The sequence below is a fragment of the Diadema antillarum genome, unplaced genomic scaffold (genome assembly GCF_040938485.1).
Source record: "Diadema antillarum isolate AM-2024a unplaced genomic scaffold, OU_Dant_1.0 scf00000001, whole genome shotgun sequence".
In the NCBI taxonomy this organism is placed as follows: domain Eukaryota; kingdom Metazoa; phylum Echinodermata; class Echinoidea; order Diadematoida; family Diadematidae; genus Diadema; species Diadema antillarum.
The window spans coordinates 4289533-4308508 of NW_027270890.1; the positions used below are offsets into that span (position 1 = coordinate 4289533).

At 39.4% G+C, this 18976-nt stretch overlaps 1 protein-coding gene across 1 annotated transcript; it reads right to left on the bottom strand.

Moving 5' to 3' along the window:
• Nucleotides 1–7686: 7686 nt before the first annotated feature.
• On the bottom strand, nucleotides 7687–17833 carry LOC139723382 (retinoblastoma-binding protein 5-like). The gene is made up of 11 exons (XM_071634663.1): nucleotides 17746–17833; nucleotides 16897–16922; nucleotides 15856–16028; nucleotides 14811–14951; nucleotides 13255–13342; nucleotides 11981–12052; nucleotides 11306–11415; nucleotides 10408–10580; nucleotides 9780–9952; nucleotides 8987–9104; nucleotides 7687–7790 (listed from the first exon to the last, which is right to left on the bottom strand). The coding sequence occupies exons 1-11, from the start codon at nucleotides 17762–17764 to the stop codon at nucleotides 7687–7689; spliced, it is 1197 nt and encodes a 398-aa protein (XP_071490764.1). The 5' UTR covers nucleotides 17765–17833.
• Between the last annotated feature and the right edge of the window lie 1143 nt (nucleotides 17834–18976).

The following is an 18976-nucleotide window of genomic DNA, read 5'->3' on the forward strand; positions in this document are numbered from 1 at the left end:
CACAACATGACTAGGGTAGGCCATCTTCTGTCTAGGGTATGCATGACACATTCTGGTCTTAGAATTCCATAGACCTTGAAACACTTCTATAATTGACTGGTACCTGACTTTGTGGTATGCAGAGTGGACTGTTGATCTGTGTGCTAATTTCTCCTTTAAAAGGAATGTGCTTGTTACTTATTAGGCTGAGTGTAGCATGTCAGCATTTGTATGACAAATAGACATCTTTAAAAGTAATATTGTTGTAACTACCTTTTCCTTGAAAATGTTGATTGCCCAGGTGATTGAATTGATTTGTAGAGATTTGTAAATACATCTCGTCGAAGAAAAAATTCTAATAATATCACTAACAATCGTAATAAGGATAGTAACAATAATACTAATAATATAGATATTATTATATCCCTCATGTAAAGCTTCTTGCCATAGGATTGTACAGAGCACGAACATGGTGTAGTTTTACTAGCTAGCACGAGCAGCTGGATGCGGTGCAATTGGTTACTAGCCAGCGTGATATAGTACTTTTGGGAATCCACGATTTGCACCCAATCGTGATCGTGTGATCGATATCTACATTTCTCACTTAAGAATGTACGCAGTGCGCGTAGTAGCGATACTTTTGAGCGACAGTCCTGTGGCTTGTAGCTAGCTAGCGCTAAGAGAGCGCGGAGCGCGCGTTGTGCGATGCGACACAGCTCCAGCATTACAGAAATCTGTGGTGCGATATGGCGTGGGTGTGTGCGACGTTAGTGGACGTGTGATCAATGCATTCAGCTCAATTGACAAAGTGACTGCTTATCAAGTAACGGAAGAATGATCGCAGGAGGATACCATATCAGGTACGAATTAGGAATAAACTAAAACCGATTTTGAATATGATCTGGGTAACGAAGCCGCTTTAGGCCTACTAACGTAGTCCTGGACCTCCTCGATCTTTCGGAGTTTTGCACGCTGTAGTGTAGCTCGTGTGGAATCAACAACAGCGCAGCGGTGTCGTTCGCTACGCGCTGCACGCACTGCTGCTGCACTTACGGCCTAACGTTAGATTTATCGTTCACGAAACCTGCACACTTTTCCATAAGGGAACCGTCATTACTCTAGTAAAATGCTCGAGAGGGATATAAAACAAATATCGACTGCTTTCTTTCGGGCCATGGTAAAACTATTTGACCTCGGTGATGTCTCAACAGTGCCATGTCCCTCGACTTCGTCTCGGGACATAGCACTGTTGAGACATCACCTCGGTGCAAATAGTTTTACCATCTCCCTCTGCAGCAGTCGATATTTGTATACTAGTATTATTTTTACCATCATTATGTAGTAGTGATAGTAACGAGTGATATTTGCAGGACTGAATGTGGGAGTGAAATTTTGTTCACTCGAGTTTTAAAGATCTTCTGTCATATGGCGACTTGAGAAAACTATAAAAGACATTCAAGGAATGTACATGATTGCCTCTCACCACCAAGCCTAAGGAAGTGTGCTGTACTTTGATACATGTTCCAATGATGTCGAATGCCATAATTCAGTTGAATCATGGCTGATATTAGGACTTCAAATAGAAGGCTACCAGCACTGAAGGGTTCTTAGCTATCTGCAGATAAATGATAAACCACATCTACACAGTACTCCATTGTAAGTATGAACACAGAAGCCACAAGAATGAAACGGAACCACAGAAATTGGAGCAGGCGACATTCAGTACTATGTATTATAGATAAAAATCACAGTCAAATGAATCAACTTTTACTGTCTTTCATCATTTTCATCTTGAATCAAAACAAAAGGTTGACATGTCACCATCATTTACAGGACCTTCAAACTTTAATTCATTTATGACAAAAATATAGAGGATCACATTGTTGGGAATATATGCACAAGAAAGATGTTTTCTTTATACAATTGTAATACTGCCCGACTATCATGAGTCATTCCAGGATAATATCCACTACATTACACAAAGCGATAATCCCTCCTCCACTGTTAATTCACAGACATCACATCTAGGGGAAAACACTCTGAGATATGTGGTCAAACAGTTAGCCTATGCCATTCCTGATTGTTTGATACAACTTGCACTTAACACAAGTGTACTAAAGCACCAGACATTCAGCCTTGTCCTCCAGTCAGGAGTGTAGACTCTATGACTAGAGATGACAAATATGGGAGTTCACGGTTGTAATTTGCGCATGTGCAAAACAAAGGTCAAATGAGACTGTCTGTGTATTTGCCACCCACTTTAAAATGAATAGAATCCTTGGGCAACTGGGAATCTGAATTATGTCATTACAATGTATGTGTTTTAGACTGAATTGGAACGTTCAGGTGTAAGTAATTCATTCATCAACACTGATTAGCGAAATCTCTCCATGAATTTCAAGAGCATTGATTGAATACAAGATGCCATGCTTCAACAAGGAATTCTTGATCACAACACATGTCCATGTTGTTTGAGAGTCTGTGGCGTAAGGGTCAAATGAGACACGCGCTAACCGTGAACTCCCTTATACACAATACAACATGTCATGCTTTGTCTGAGAGCATAAATGTTTGCCTGTAAACATGGCCTGTAGAGGGCACTCTCATTATCATGTTACAATGAACCAGTCCCATAGACTTTATTATTTGATTGCTTTTTTGTGTCAAACACAAAAAGGCTAGCTCATTTTACAGCGAGTATGTATTAGTCCTGTCAATCTTTTCTTTTTTTTTCCTCTGTAAAAATGATTGAATTGTTTTCAAGCTATGTGTGTTGATTCAAGCAAGATGAATCAAATTTCACAAACAACTTACAGCTCTTGTAACATTGGTGCTTTAAAATTTTCCCCACACTTGACTAAATGGCTTCAAATTGCCTTCAAGGACAAACTCACATAGTGACATGAAACGTGTATGATGGAATGGACATTTATTATGACTACTGAGAGAGCCTGGGACAATTTGTGATTTTGAAATAACAAGGTCATATATCCTGTATCTATTCATGAGCCAGAAACACTGGTATAGTTAACAAGAGTTATGACAACCAGATAGTGATTACGACAGTGAAGAGTCTATGGGGGCAATGTCTTCAGGTTTCTAGGATTTTAGTTTATTCAGCATCAGAATTTTGAGGTGAGAACATTTCACTACTTCAACGATAAACATTTAACAAATATTAAGCAAATGAAATAGCCTAACTTCATGGAATATCATTTAAGGTATAACATTTTTATCCATACCCGAATGACATGAATTAAATGATGCTTCTGTACACTAGCCAGGGGTGAGTATGAAGATATTGGTAAAAGTAATTCCATGATGAATACAATGGGCTTTTCTGTACACTCAGAGGTAAGAAGAGCTTCCATGAATTAACAAAGAATAATTATTGATAACACACAAAGGACATTGGACTCTGTGACATCAAACTAAACTTGAATAGCTCTTCCACAATGACCAGTCAGCTTCAGCAAATCACTTGAATGAGATTAATCACAAAACTCTAAATTCTATGGCCCCTATAATGTAATTCAGTAGTAGTTGAGTGAAACATGAATAAATATGCTTTCATCTTGCCTGGAATATTAGCCATGTAGAACCACAGGGCTACAATGTTGCCTTTCCCATTTATTAAGCTGTTGTTTGAACTATTTACAATCTGCGTGGAATGTTTGAAGGGAAAATGATCTGTCACTCATCTAGATCACATGAAACCTAGTTTTGTTTTGTTTTGTTTTTTGCCATACAAACCAAATAAGCCTATGTACAAATTGCTCAGACATGTAAGTGCATACTGTACATATTTACAGAAACTATTTACTCTGTACAAAAGGAGTTGGAAGTTCTCACTGGTAGGAGCCAAGATTCAGGCATCTCTTCTGTAGTGGTCTGTAATAATGACTTCTAATCAATGTCATATAAATACAGCACCATGCTGAGCTTGACTCCTCATGCAGTGACCAGCACCCCTACATAGCTATACACATAGACACTGACACCAGTCTTGCCATACTGGGCATGGACATTTACAGCATCAACGATAGTTTGCAGCCATCTACGTTTTTAAAGTCTCGACAGAATACATGCCAGCACTGCTGTTGACGAGGGAGACATAACATTTTCCAGGAGCTCAGGTCTTGATAGCTGTGACTGGTGTCCACGTCCAGACTCAGTTTGTTTTCTGGTTTCAGTGATGGTTTCTATTCAGCGGGCTTTTCATGTTTCAGGAGCATGTTTCACCAGAACAGAGTCTGATCCTGAAGACTACAGCCATTGATAGACAGGAGCTGTTTCATGGACCTATCCCACCTCATTCTCAGCCAATCAGAGAGAGAGCCGATTCTAATCCGAGTCATCCCTGTATCGTGACCGTCGGTGTTTTGTGCTGCGTCCTTCCTTGGCCTTGCCTGTACTATTCGTCTTCTTGCGTGACTTGCCTTCATTTCTGGAACCGCCTAACAAGGGATGGGTTTCTGGCATACATAAAAACAAAACAACAAAATACAATGGTTACATCTTCCATAAAAGTCTATGTCTACTTTTCATGATGAGAAATCAACTACAGTAGTCTAAAATGGGAGGCAAGACACTCTAGATCATGTCAACAAACAAAATGACACTCAGATGTACAGAAGGTTATGTCAGCTGCAGTATACCAGCACATATATTGGTTTGATCGACTGACATGATCATGACATTATTTTTCTTTGCACTATCATAATGGTATTAACGTAAATTGCAAGTCTTCAGATCCTAACACACTTTTCGTTTCTAATTACACATAATATACTATATTACATACACAATTACACAGAATATTTGTATTACATAATTCTACACAAGGTTTCCTTATATACAAGACTTTGTAAGAGAAACGTGGAGTACAGGGGAAACTCGGTATAACGAACACTGCTATAACGAGATATCGGTTATAACGAGGAAATTTTGTCGGTCCCAAATTTCCTTCCACACAAGTCTATGTAAAATGCTACTCTTATAGCGAGATCGGCTATAACGAAATAACTGCTATAACGAGATAAATTTTGTGACTTCCAAACAAAGGAAAACATAGTAAATCAAACCTGCTATAGCGAGGTAAAGCAAAATGCCTTCGGTAAAGCTTTACTTCGCCTGTGCTATCATCTTCCGAGATTGTACAGCTTGATGCGCCAAAAACTGTCTTGTACACACATAATCATTTTCTTCAGTGCAATCCAGCTAGCACTGCATGTTGTACGTGTGAAGTGTGTGTGTGCACGCACACTGATACATGCAGAAAATGTGGTGGGACGGCCATATGTATACATGACATCATCATGACGTTTAGCAGGTGTGCCGGGCAATCTGATACTGTGATTGGCCTTCTACTTAGGGAATTCCCCGTCTTCACACACACACGCAGTCATAATGTACCTACAGAAAGTGTCACATACACACACAGCATTGTGCAGACCATAATTCAAGCTTTCCACACAACACACACCCATACGATAACCACATACCAATCCACAGACGATCTTGATACAATCGCAAGCTATATAAATTTACAAATTCAAACATCTACAATTAATAAAAAGCACATTCTTGATATTGGATTTCCTTGGCGAAAAATATCTTCCTACCCATAAAGGTGAGTAATTCCCTCACACACAATATCAAGTTATCAGTATTGATTGAAATATGATGGGTAGTCCCACATGTGCAAATTAATGTCTTTATTTTATGCCTTCTTTTATGCCTACTGATATAACGAGATATCGGCTATAACGAGGAAAATGACTCGGTCCCGACCATCTCGTTATATCGAGTTTCCACTGTATACCTCTGGGTATTTCTTCTATTTGCACCAAAGCTTTGGAAGCCTGCTCCTTGCATGACAAGAAATGTAACACATGAAGAGATGGTCAAAGTTTAGAGGATCAGAGTTTATGGGGTCAAAGTTCATGGGGTCAAAGTTTATAGGGTCAAAGTTTCTTACCATCTGTTGGAGCTCCCTTCAAGCTGATGTCATGAGTTTTCAACTTGCGTTTCCTTGGAGACACCAGAGATGGTTCCTGGGGGGCGGGGCGTTTTGGAGCTTCTGTTGGGGGAGGCTCGTCAGTCTGAATGGACAGAGTTAGAAGAAAACTACAATGTAGAAGTCATATCTGACTACAGTGAGTCTACAAGGAATGCAGGTATTCAATATGAAAAGTATCATAACAACTGAAAACTGGCAGAATATACAACAGTATTTCAAAGGTAGTACAGGAATATATAAATTTTGACTGCATTATCAATTCTAATAACATATGGTATACGTCAAACAGACGATCAACAATGAATGCGTGCCGACACATACTTGTATAAGGTTGCATGTTTTGCAATCGTTCTAGTCAATGGAATAAACTATAAAAAATGAACTAGATTTTACTTTAGGCCAATGAGTTTACATAAACACCAACAATCCTTATAAAATAAAAACACACAAAAACCATGCATTAATATTACTATAAGGCACTACTTAATTAAGCAAAATCCTTATTTTTTCTTTTGTCACTTCCAAGAACATAAAGATTGTTTACAACAAAAAAAAGAAAGAAAGATGTATTTCTCCCGCATTCCAGAATATGAATTCCACTGAGGCTCCCTAACGAGCAAAAAGAAGCATTTACTGTAACTGCTACAATGCAACAGTTATAATATATGTTCAGTGGAAAAGTATAAAATAAACGGAACTTTTAAATGCTGCAAAATGATTTGTGAACATAAGATGGAATGTGTCCTGGTAGTGACCAGCTATCCTGACATGTTGACTAATGGGCAAAATGCTGAATAATACCATTTTCAGAAAAATAAAAAAGCTTTTACCAATATACAACAATGAACCAATGCTCTCTTACATGCACATGGTCATTAGTTAAAACTGTCTACTGCCCTCTTTGTCAATGATCATTAAATTTACAGCATCTCATCAATTTGGTCCAAAGCAGTGGTGGATCCAGGGAGGACCGCAACAGGCGCACGCTCCCCCCCCCCCCCTTTATTTTTTGTTGAAACAAAAGAAATAAAAAGGAAAGAATGGGGGTAGGGGTGCGTGCACCCCCCCCCCCCCTTTAATTTTGTAAATGCGCCCCCTCTTTACGGAATTCCTGGATCCACCCCTGCAAAGTCTAGCTAACTTACTGGGTCAGTGTTAGGGCCCCAGGTATCCTCAGTGTCCTCAACATCCGGTGCCGTTGGTAGGTAGAGGAGAACATCCTTGGGTTCTTCCTCCTCATCACTGACATAAAAACATTAAAAACAAACCAAAATTCAACTGGATAAGTCTAATCTCACAGTAGGTTTACTTTTGCTCTGTGTGGAACTATTTTCTTGCACTGTCCTTTGCGTGGAACTATTTTCTTGAACTACTTTTTTAACCCCCTGATGACGAGTCCCAAGTATGCTTGGGCAAATGTCTGTGGGAAATGTGTGTTGTAGCAAAATCAGTGCGTCCTTAATGGATTAATGAAGGATGCTAAAGCAGTGAAAGAGATGATACACTTAACTAGGAAAAGAAAACATAATGTCTAAATTGAGTATATTTTGTTCTCCATGGTAAAAACTTTTTTAATCATTCACAAATTAGAGTGATTAAACTTATTTTTCAGGATGCTGGGAAACATTGAAGCAGGATGGACTGACAGTCTTTTCACTATTAAAAAATACAGATTAATCATTCAATCAATCTTTCAAGGTGATAATATTCTCTTTATACCTGCTGATGAATGCTGCTATGGGTTCAACGGATGTCACATCAACCTCCTCGTCTTCTACATTGTTGATTTCTGTGGCAGACAGTGGGTAGGAAGCACAGAGGTTACACATACACTGCCAATAGAGGGCAGACTATGTAATTATGTCTGTGATCACAAGAAAGGTTGGAGTCACGACTTCATAATGGCAGACTTCTCTCTGTGCACTCAGAAAACAATTGAACAGGGTGTACAGCCAGTAAGCATTCTAGTACCTACTTATATATTTTGCCTTTTAAGTAGGAATACACTGATGTTTCATGGTTGGTAAGATACAAATGTATAATCTTAAAATCCTAGCATTTGCCTTCACTAGCCTCTAAACCACTGAGATGCCACGGTGAAGTCTCAAGTACTTTTAAGTCTTCATCTACACTAGTATCATATATTCTCAACATGAAACAAGCTTTGCATCATCTTGAAATATCATCTGCATGGGGGGAAAGGCATGTTATCCATTTCATAGTCAAAGGTAAATTTCATCAAATATTTCCATAAATGCTGAAATGAATATGATGGAATATGTCCACTGTAGAGTTCATGTTTCTCTTTCTCCCATGGAATCATCCTGGAAGAGATTCTTACAACCAGCAATAGAATGGTATACATATTAGTTAACCTCTTGAGGATGACCTGATTTTGTGATAACACATGTCTCTGATAGACACCTGCCCAAGTATACTTGGGACTAGCCTTCAACGGGTTAACAGTTAAACTTGGTAGAGAAACTGACCCCAGCCTTTCAGCTCTGTGGGCACTCTAAGGGTTATGATGTCAAGAGGGACTCAGATCTCTTCTGCAGAGGCAGATCCAGGAATTCCATAAAGGGGAGGCACCTTTACAAAATTAAAGGAGAGTGGATGCGCACCCCATTTTTTCTTTTTATTTCTTTTGTTTCAACAAAAAAATAAAAACAAAGAGGGGGTGCAAGCCTGGTGCGCCCCCCTCTGGATCCACCACTGCTCTGGGCAGCATTTTATGAAACTTGCCAGTCACCGATGACTGTTTTTACCCTTTGAGGACAAGTCCCGAGTAGACCCAGGAAAGTGTCTATGGGAAATGCGTGTTGTAGCAAAATCGGTCCATCCTCAATGGGTTACGTTACCAAAATTCTCGCATCTGATTGGCTGAGAGCAATTTTGTCAGTGTAAATCACTGACGAAACACTTGATGAAATGCAACCTCAGATGGTAGTCTACATGAAGTAAAAACTGACGTCATCCCCTCACCTGTCGGATCCTCCACCGACTTGTCCTCATCCTCGACGTCGAACTCGCTCTCCCTCTCCTCATACTCCACATTCTCATCGAGCTCCTTGAAGTCTGGTGCGTAGGCGCTCCAGTTTTCCTGAGATGTGTCATGGAGAAAACATCAGTGAGAGAACAGTGCTGACACATAGAGCATTGAAAATCATTTCTTAAAGGACAAGTTCACCTATATGCGTGTTGATTGAGTGAAAGAACAATATTAATAAAACACATCAGTTTAAAGTTTGCGAAAATAGGACAATCCGTTCAAAACTTTTTGAAGTTTCAGTGTTGCTATCATTTGATGAGAACACTACTAGAATTTGTGATGTCACATGTGTAGAACAATATGGCAAAAGAAATTCAACATATTTTCACTTTTCTTGCACAATAAAAGAAACATGCCTGTTTCAGAAGGCAAATTGCATAATATTACCCTTACATGACATCACAAACTTCCCCAATCAAAACATATATTAGGTAAACTTGTCCTTTAATTAAGAATTAACAGTAAGGTATCTTCAGACTCGATACATCTGACCTCACAAATGATGTTAAGTCTACTCAGATTCAGTCTAGTACACTGGACATTGTATAAAGGAAAGTTGTAAATCTTTGTAATATATGTCATTACACATGGATCTTTCACATAGGGGTGACTGCAGGAATTCACCATTCAATTCAATTCAATTCAGAGGTCGTTTTTAATATCACACAAATTTCATTACATATTTTTTAATAATATGATACTTGATAATGAAGCAACATTACTCACAACTTGATTCTGAGCCCACACTGAAACTACACCACTTGAGACGGAGGCTATGATTGGTCGAACAGGATGCCAGACAACGTCCAATAGGAGCTCTCCTCTTGTCCCATGCAGGATTTTGACCAGGGAACCAAATTTCTTTTCCCACAGATATAGAGCATGCTGTTTGGCCGAACCTATTGTTTGAGGTAAAGAAAGAAAGAAAGAACACTGGATCAATAAATGTCTTCAGTCTTGCTGCTTATATACAAAACAAATTCTTTCAATATCAAACAATGAAATTACTCTTTAGGAGTTTAATCATATAATCAACAGAACAATGCCAGACACAATTCACAAGTGTGCAAGAATATTGATTGGAGCTTGACATGAAAATAGATTACTGGTGCAATAAATCTCAAGTAATGTGCAGTTTATCTTTTTCATTCATTTTATTTTTCATACTGCATACTTTATTCTGCCAGTGAACACTGACTCAGCACTGTGTGATGTCCATAGGCATGCATGTGATGTATACAACACTTGAAAATTGGCCATTTTATCACGACAGAAAGAAGTGTGTGACTGTTTTGTAATGTTGTTGTTATGTCTGGCACTGAAGATACAGAGCAGTGGGTCTCCCGAATCTCACCTCCAACGATGTACTCGCCATCCCCAGAGAAGCAGCATTTCTTCCATGGTGTTCTGTTCACCAAATCCTGCAGCTTTTGGATCGGTTCTGGTTCACCATTCTTACCACAGGCCAACACCTCCCCACTCTCATACACCCTGATGATACGATCTGCTGAGTTCACTAGGAAACAACTGTGGGTACAGCGGAGGGAAATGAGTTTCCATAATGCTGCTCAAGAACATTTCAAACCTTACAATGAAAATAAGGTTGAAAGGGAGTACATGTACTGTATTAGGATTTATTACAGCTACACATTATATCTTCATATTCAAAGTTTGATGACCTCAAATCCATGCTGCAATTATGGTAACTGGGACATTTTGCCCACAGCATAGAAGTATCCTGAGGGCAGACATGAATAGCAATACTGGTAGCAAATGGTGTCACTGAATTATCTACAACATTCAGACAAGTTATGTTGTTTGTTTGTCATTTTCCATCTGAGAAGATGGCTGGATAGCCCATATTCAGCTACACTAAGCTGGTCTTCCATGGGGTCCAGTTGGATGTGAGGCGGGACCACTTCACCGGGTTAAACACCACTCTTTGCGATGAATGAATGAAGGAGGATCTTTTACGGGCACGAGTTGTGACTCTCTCACACACGGGACCTCCATTTTATGTCCTATCCAAGGACCAGGGTGTTTTGCCTCTTGCTAGAGGGGATGGTCTGATTACACACAACATTGCTCAGTCCAGACTCGGGTTCGAACCCGGGTCAGTTTATAAGGTCGCAGGCAGACACGCTACAGACTGAGCCAACTCACCGCTAGTTATGAGCAGTTGAGTGTGCCTCATTTCATCACAGGGAGGATATTAAAGGAGATAGTCATAATCAGATCAACTCTTTACTCACTTTCCTCTACGGGCAAACTCAATGGACTTGATAGCTGTAGTGTTACTGGTTCCTGTAGTAACCTTGAAGGAAGCAACCAGCTTACGAGTTTCAGAGTGAATCACAATCACCTGCAGAAAAAGACAAATATTGGGACAATAACAAAAAGACTTTAACCCGTTGAGGACGGTTTGATATTGCTACAAGGCGCATTTCCCACAGACACCTGCCTGAGTATACTCGGGACTCGTCCTCAACGGGTTAAATAAAGAACAATATATCACAAACATTGAAATAATGACAGAATAGAATCTTTTCACTAATGGAGTATATGCCCATCAAACCTTGTTTTAATGTATGTGTTTCTGTAATCAAGAGCACATCTTGGCCGACAGATAGAAAGCTGTAATACCAAGGCATTTAAACATAATACAAATGAAAAAAAAAAACAAAACAGTGAAGAGTCTGTAAAGATTCTGATGCATGTTCAGAGGATATTTTACAATTTCCATTGTTGTATCCTGATATGCAAAACTCCTGATTTATCATCATTTGCAAATATACGGAAGAAAACTTCTGAAAAAAAATGTACTTTTAAACAACAACAACAAGAGAAAGGAAAGCTTGCATCCTGCATGAGTGACAGAGAAGGAAAAATCTCAATCTGACAAGAAGATTACAGAGAAACACACCCACCTTTCCTTTGGCATTTCCAGCGTAGACATGCTCTCCTTTCCGATCAAATGATGCAACTATGGTGGTGTCAAACTGGAAAGAGTAATGACAGAGAGAAATAAAATGTCATAATGAACGAAAATATCTCATATCTTAGGAATAAGCATAGCCCACTAGGTTATCAGTACAGGTATATCTAGGGTCATTCAGAATAAAACATTTGTTTGAAAGTCATTCAAAGTGAAAAAAGAAATTGAGTCAGAAAAATGATACATTAAAATCAGTCTTCCACATGGACTTGTTAGCATGATATATCATTGACTGTCAGCACTGTCCTTCTTTAACCCATTGAGGACGAGTCCCGAGTACACTCGGGCAGGTGTCTATGGGAAATGCGTGTTGTAGCAAAATCAAACCGTCCTCAATGGGTTAAATACCTTTCTAAGAGGAGTTCAAAGTTTATTTGGTGAAAATTTGTTTTGGAATGGCTGAGACATCCAAAACAAAGTAAAACAAAGCGATCATAATAAAAGTTGGGTTCCATCGTTTATTAGGATTGCCTGTTTTGGATATCTAAGCCATGTGGAGGTGTCGTGGCTGAGTGGATAAGAGCGCTCGTCTGTGAACGACATGAGCGTGGTATGGTGGGTTCGAGCCCATGCCAAGCCCGACACGTTTGCCCTTCAGCAAGGCACTTTATCCACATTGCTGCTCTCCACCCAGGAGTATAAATGGGTACCCGGTAGGATGAGAAAGCTTATGTTGGTTGATCAGCATGTGCGCGCCTGTAAAATGGCTGCGACTGGCTGGAATGCTCCCCAGGGAGTGGAGAATGAGCACTGTTTAGTGCTGGTTGGAAATCATGTATCCAGTGACCGGGGTAATAATAGTCTGTAAAGCGCATTGAGACACTTAAGTGTGAAATGCGCTATATAAAAACCAGCTATTATTATTATTATTATTATTTCATAACCAATGTGCATCAAATAAACACTGAATTCCTCTTCGAATTACATGCTCTTTCATATTTCACAAGAGGTTTCTCACTATCTCACCAAAAAATGTTAGAAACCTGAAGTTATGCCTCTACCAAAACTATACGATCCCTTTAATGTATGCACCATGAGACAATACAATCTTCCTTTATAGCAAACTTAACATCATGCTCTGTATACAAAGCAACATTTTTGTGTTTACAAACTGTCTCCACACCACCTCTACTCAGATCTATATCTTGACTGTGAAACATGAGACCCTGAGTGCGTCAGTCACGCGACAGGAATGGGGAAACTCACATCATCATCCAGAGGTACCACGTTGTAGGATCCGTCAAGATCCAGCAGCACAGGGGCGTACTTGAGAGGACACACCAGGGCCTTGCTCCTGTAAACCAACACCAACACAAACACTGAGTCTTTGCTTCATACCATGGACATACACAAAGTCTAGGATAGACAGACTTGTGTGTAATAGTTTTAGGTACACACACAACTTATGGGTGCCTCATGCTGTGTTAAAGTTTGAAAACAATCTCAGTCTCCTATTGACCGATTCGGGTTCATTGAGGGCAGCAGACATTTTGTGGCACTGGGCGCAGCCATGAGGTGTCTTAGCCGACCCCCCCCTGCTTTCCCCCACCCTACGGGCAACATGTTTATTGCGCACTTGTAACAAAGGTTCGCGCACTAAGCAAGCATTCGCGCACTCAGTACGACACGCCTATTGGTTAAAACAACCATGCATCATTTTTTCATTCCGTGCTCGGAAGGGGGTGGGGGAGAGGAGAGGGGGGGTCGGCTAAGACACCGCGTAATGGCGCTGCCCATGCCAAAAATACACATAGCGCGTCACAAAATCGGTCAATAGATATCACCTTCAAAGGAAAAAAAAAAATACATTTAGCACAAACATTGAATACCTTAGCAATAAAATGTATAGTGAACTGTAAGTAGGTGAGCTAATGTTTCTTTTCTTCTCACAGGGAAACTACACAGCTTGTGTACAAGGTATCACATATTAGCAGACAATACTTATTACCTCCAACTATCCCTGGGACCAAGCATACAGTAGTACAGACCACCCAACCTCTCTGACTGAGAAATAGGGATGATTTGGCTCAAAAGTAGGAGAGAAAGAGCAGTTCCCACATGAGTGTGTAGTAAAATTATCCAGAAAAATATAAACATCCTGTTAAAACAAGAGCTGGGAATGGTCAAAATTCAGATTCTTTCCTCCAAATTCAGTATGGTTGGGAGGTCTGGTAGTATTACAGAGAGTAGACACGGATCACACTAAATACCAATCATGTGTGAGTGGACAGTATACAAATGACGCACAGGTCTGAGTGCGTCAGTCACAATTGTGTGCATAAGGTAACTATGGAATGCTTAACCCACGAGGGGAAGCCGAGTGGGTTTAGGCTAAATTCCATAGTGACCGCATGCACACTATATTCCGACTGACGCAAGAAAAGACATGTGCGTAATCTGATTTATAGAATGGGTAATTTTCTTGTCAAAAACCCATTTTTCTATCGCGTTACCCGATGACAAAATTACTGGATGCATTTCCTTTTGGCTTGCCGTAAACGAGCATGCATCAGTTTTTACTGGACGCATGGCCAACCTGACTGCGCGAACGCTTGCTTTAGTGCGCGAACCTTTGTTACAAGTATGCGTACTCTTGCTAAAGTGCGCGATAACATGTTTACCACTGTGACTCAGCATGCGGCCAGTAAAAATCAACACATAGCTCTCAACCAATCAGATCGCAGGATTCCCGCTACCCATTCTATAATTTGTGCAAATGTACGGATACCTGAAACTCCTAGTGATACAAGGCCCAAACTTACTGATTTCTTGGGTGGAATTGCACTCTCAGGACCGGTGAAGGAAAGCGATGTCTCTGTTCACAGTCCCCTGTGGAGACATCCCAGACTGATACCATGTTGTCTGTAGACGCACTCAGTAACTTGTGTCCATTTCTACTCCAGCTGCAGAGACAGACCAGATGGGTAGGACATGGGTTACTGTGACCAACTTGGTACTACCAACACGTGATAAACAATTAAAGCTTTGGGTATATTGATATACAGATAATGAATGTTTATGAGTGCAATGGACAGAGTATTTCATGAGGTGAAAGATGAAACATTTCATCATATGAAATACTCTGTCCTAAGCACAAATGAAAAACATTTATCATTTGTTTTATATAACACCTTAAAATAGATCCTTGTCATTTGATGTTTTATGAATTTGGAAAAAAAACAGAATGTGTAGAATGCTCACTGAGCACTTTACGCCATCACGCTGCATGCATACTGCTCTCAGCAAGCGTGCAATGAGGCAAAGCGTATGGATCCAAAATTGCACAGTAAATGGAGCCATAATTGCACGAATGATGACGTCATGGTGAAGTGGGACAAATGATCAATATCAAACAACCAATCAAATGACAAGGATCTATTTAAGCGTTATATGATCGCTAATAATTTGCATGCAACCTCTTGTTTGAATAGTTACAAATGTTGTGTTACAAGTTCATTATTTTGGTCTATAGTTAAAACAAGCATAGTGGTCAAATAGGAGAGAAAATACAATACAATATAGGTACCCATACTTAAGTAGTGCTCTTACGAATGGACATGTATCATAGTGCTTTACAAAATGATATCAAGCTTACATTGAGGGAGTTACAGGGAAAATTATTATGAAAATAGCACAAGAACAAATTATGTGATGAACAAAAATGTGATGAATACACAACTTCCCATTTAGCATTAACACCCATCTTTTAACCTGTCCCAAACTGAATTCTGAAATCCCCATAGACTTAATACACAGGCCACCAGGTTCCTGTAGGAGACGGGTTAATGCAGAGAGATATTGACATACCTCAATGAGCAGACAGGGTGAACGTGGGCACTGATGATCTTAGCAATACCCCTGGTCAAGAAATCCCAGACCACCACACGTCCATCATTGCACCCTACGGCCAGGAGAGTGCCTCGCTTGTTAAAGGCACAGGTCAGTGCCATGCTGATGGAATCCAAGGTCCCATCGCTCTCCTGGTCACAAAAAGATCATCATTAGGTTATGCACTGTCTCATGCATCAGTCATTATCCACCTAACTCACATCAATTGGTAAAGTGTACTTTGTGTTCAATGACAGGCCGTTAGTACTCACGTGTTTGAATTTATATGTGCTAAAGTTTTCAAAGACTGTGATGGGTAGATGCATATCAATAGCTGAGTAATAATGCATCAATTTGTGACAAATTCATGGTAAGACTTCATTCACATGCCCATTGGTGCTTCCTTACACACATGCAGCCTTGAAAAGCAACCAAATCCATTAAAAAGCCACTCCATTTAAAAAAAGCCCACATCATCAAATACAATGCAATTGTGAGCTGACCAGACTTAATGGAACAGTTACAACAGTCTTGAAAATGTATAATCAGAGTGTTCATGAAACAGTTAAACATTCCTGAATGTCCAGTGTGTACATTTTAGGCGATAAATGGCAAACAAAACCATTTACGTTGTCTTGTGTTTAAATCATTTTTATCCATTCAGCCAGGAAACATTAATGACATGTTGGTGACAGAAAACAAAAATAGAAAAATGAAAAGAAAAAGAAATTAACCACGACAGGAGGAGAGTGAGAGACGGAGAGAAAGGAAGAGTGAGTCTGAGAGAGCCAATACACATCTTATTTATGTAATTTCTTTTTCTAAGTATCTGTACATGTACACCACACAAGACCTGCCAAATAGTAGGACTATTTATACACTTGATGGCGGACTGTACTTATCAAGAAGAAGAAGGAGAAGAAGAAGAAGAAGAAGAAGAAGAAGGAGGAGAAGAAGAAGAAGAAGAAGAAGAAGAAGAAGAAGAAGAAGAAGAAGAAGAAGAAAATTACTAATTCTTACCTCTGGGAAGTTTTGCCCAAAGGATTCTGTAGAAAGAAAAAAAAAAACACAATTAAACAAAAAGTAATTGTAAGTTGGCCAGACTTGGCAGCTAACTTATAAAACAGTATATCACTTGATGAGGGTAGTACTGCCTTGGGAAAGAGCAGCTACATTAAATTGCAGTAGGGGGTCCAGCGGCTCTCTAGCTGTAAAGCTCAACTGAGTAAATTACTTTAGCCTACGGTGCGATGGGCCCAGGGCATTAGAATATTATCATGATGTTTATGTAAATAGGCACTACCACTGTACTAACCCTGGCGCGGGGCGGGCTCAGGGGTAGCTGTAACCCCGGCGCGGGGCGCTGTAACTTAGTACGGGTTGGGGTCGCTGGTGCGGTTACCACTGTACCAGAAGTAAGAACTAAAACTTTAGCTCAGATCATCATAATCTGATCTTGGTTGTGAGTTGGATGACACCCAGCCATGCACAAGAGCAAAACAAGCTGTTGTGCTAGATCCTACTACTCTAGGTCATAATTATGTTTGGAAACACAATTTTGCTCGAATATTATTATTGAACACGTAAAATGTGACTCTTCGTCTTTTCCTCAGTTTAAAAGCAATAACTGACGACATTTTGATTTGTATGTAAATTTCCCGCCACAGTTCATATCCAATCATACAATTCGCAGGCACTGTAATTTCAACTAACACGAAAGTATACGAGTGGGACAACGATAAACATTTTACATTAGATAGAACCGATATGTTGCCAAAGTCGTGAGCTACATAGCTTAAATATCCCTTAAAATAAACTATCATTCACCAGTATGTTTAAACACACACACGAATTCACGAATAATCATACCTAAGAGCTCAAGATTCATGTCGACTGAACATAGAGTTCAATACTATCAACTGCAGCAGTAGGGCCTCCGTCGCGGCGGTACTTTCTTTCCAATCTTCAACGTGAGCTCCTACATCACATGCGATTGGGATCTGACAAGGGATTTGAGAAACGGGTCGTTGACCTTGTTTGAGATTAATACAGCTAGCTGTACCACAAGAAGCCCTTTAGCTTAAATGATCTCTATTCTCTGAGCAAAACTCCGGTACTTATTAGGCTTACAAATTATGTTACATTTGAAAAACACAGATAATGCAAACAACGGAACCAGAATCATGGACATGGTGTTTTGACTGTGAAATCTCAAATAAAAATGAATATAAGCCGATCGAGAGACAACTATGAAAAAACGTTGAGAATCATAATTCAGTTCATTTCAATTTAATTCATTTAAATTAAATTAAATTAAATTAAATTAAATTCAATTCAATTCAATTCAATTCAACTCAATTCAATTCAATTCAGTTCTATTCAATTTTATTCAATTCAATTTAATTCATTTCGATTCAATTCTATTCAATATAATTCAATTCAATTCAAGTTTTATTTCATTTTTCGAAAAGAACATAGACATTTAACTTTCTTTGGTAACAGAGAAAACGGTTTCATTAGCAAAACAAAGTAAACTGATAGGCCTAATTATAAGAGTGTAAAAGGGAACTGCTTTCAATACAGTGGTCAAGTAGGCATATTGCACAAAACTAGTTTATTTCACTAGAAATGAATGAGTTCATAACATTCCAGATTGCTAATTGCTATGACGGTAACTCGAATACAGCCCTGTTGCTGTAGGGCCTACATATCGCACGGCGTCTGGTCAGGCTACATAAATATTATGACATTTGTGTCGTCCTTAATTGTTGCAATCCTGAAAATTGATTTCATTTCATAAGCTGGTATATTGAAGAGGTAGGTAGGCCTAATTCAGACATTTGATCCTCAGAATACAAGTTGAAATATAACTGGAAGCCTCATCATGATGGAGGGGGAATCAATACTATACAGCATAAGCAAAAACAAAAACATAAACAAAAACCAAAAAGCTTAGCCACATTTTCAAGTGGTTAGACCCTAGATGTATTCCTATGTATTATGGAAAAAATAGATAAAGTAGAGAGGGGGTGCCCTCTTACATTAAATTATACACTTAAAAGAAAAAAGAGAGAGAATACTCTCTCTTTCAATACTAGAA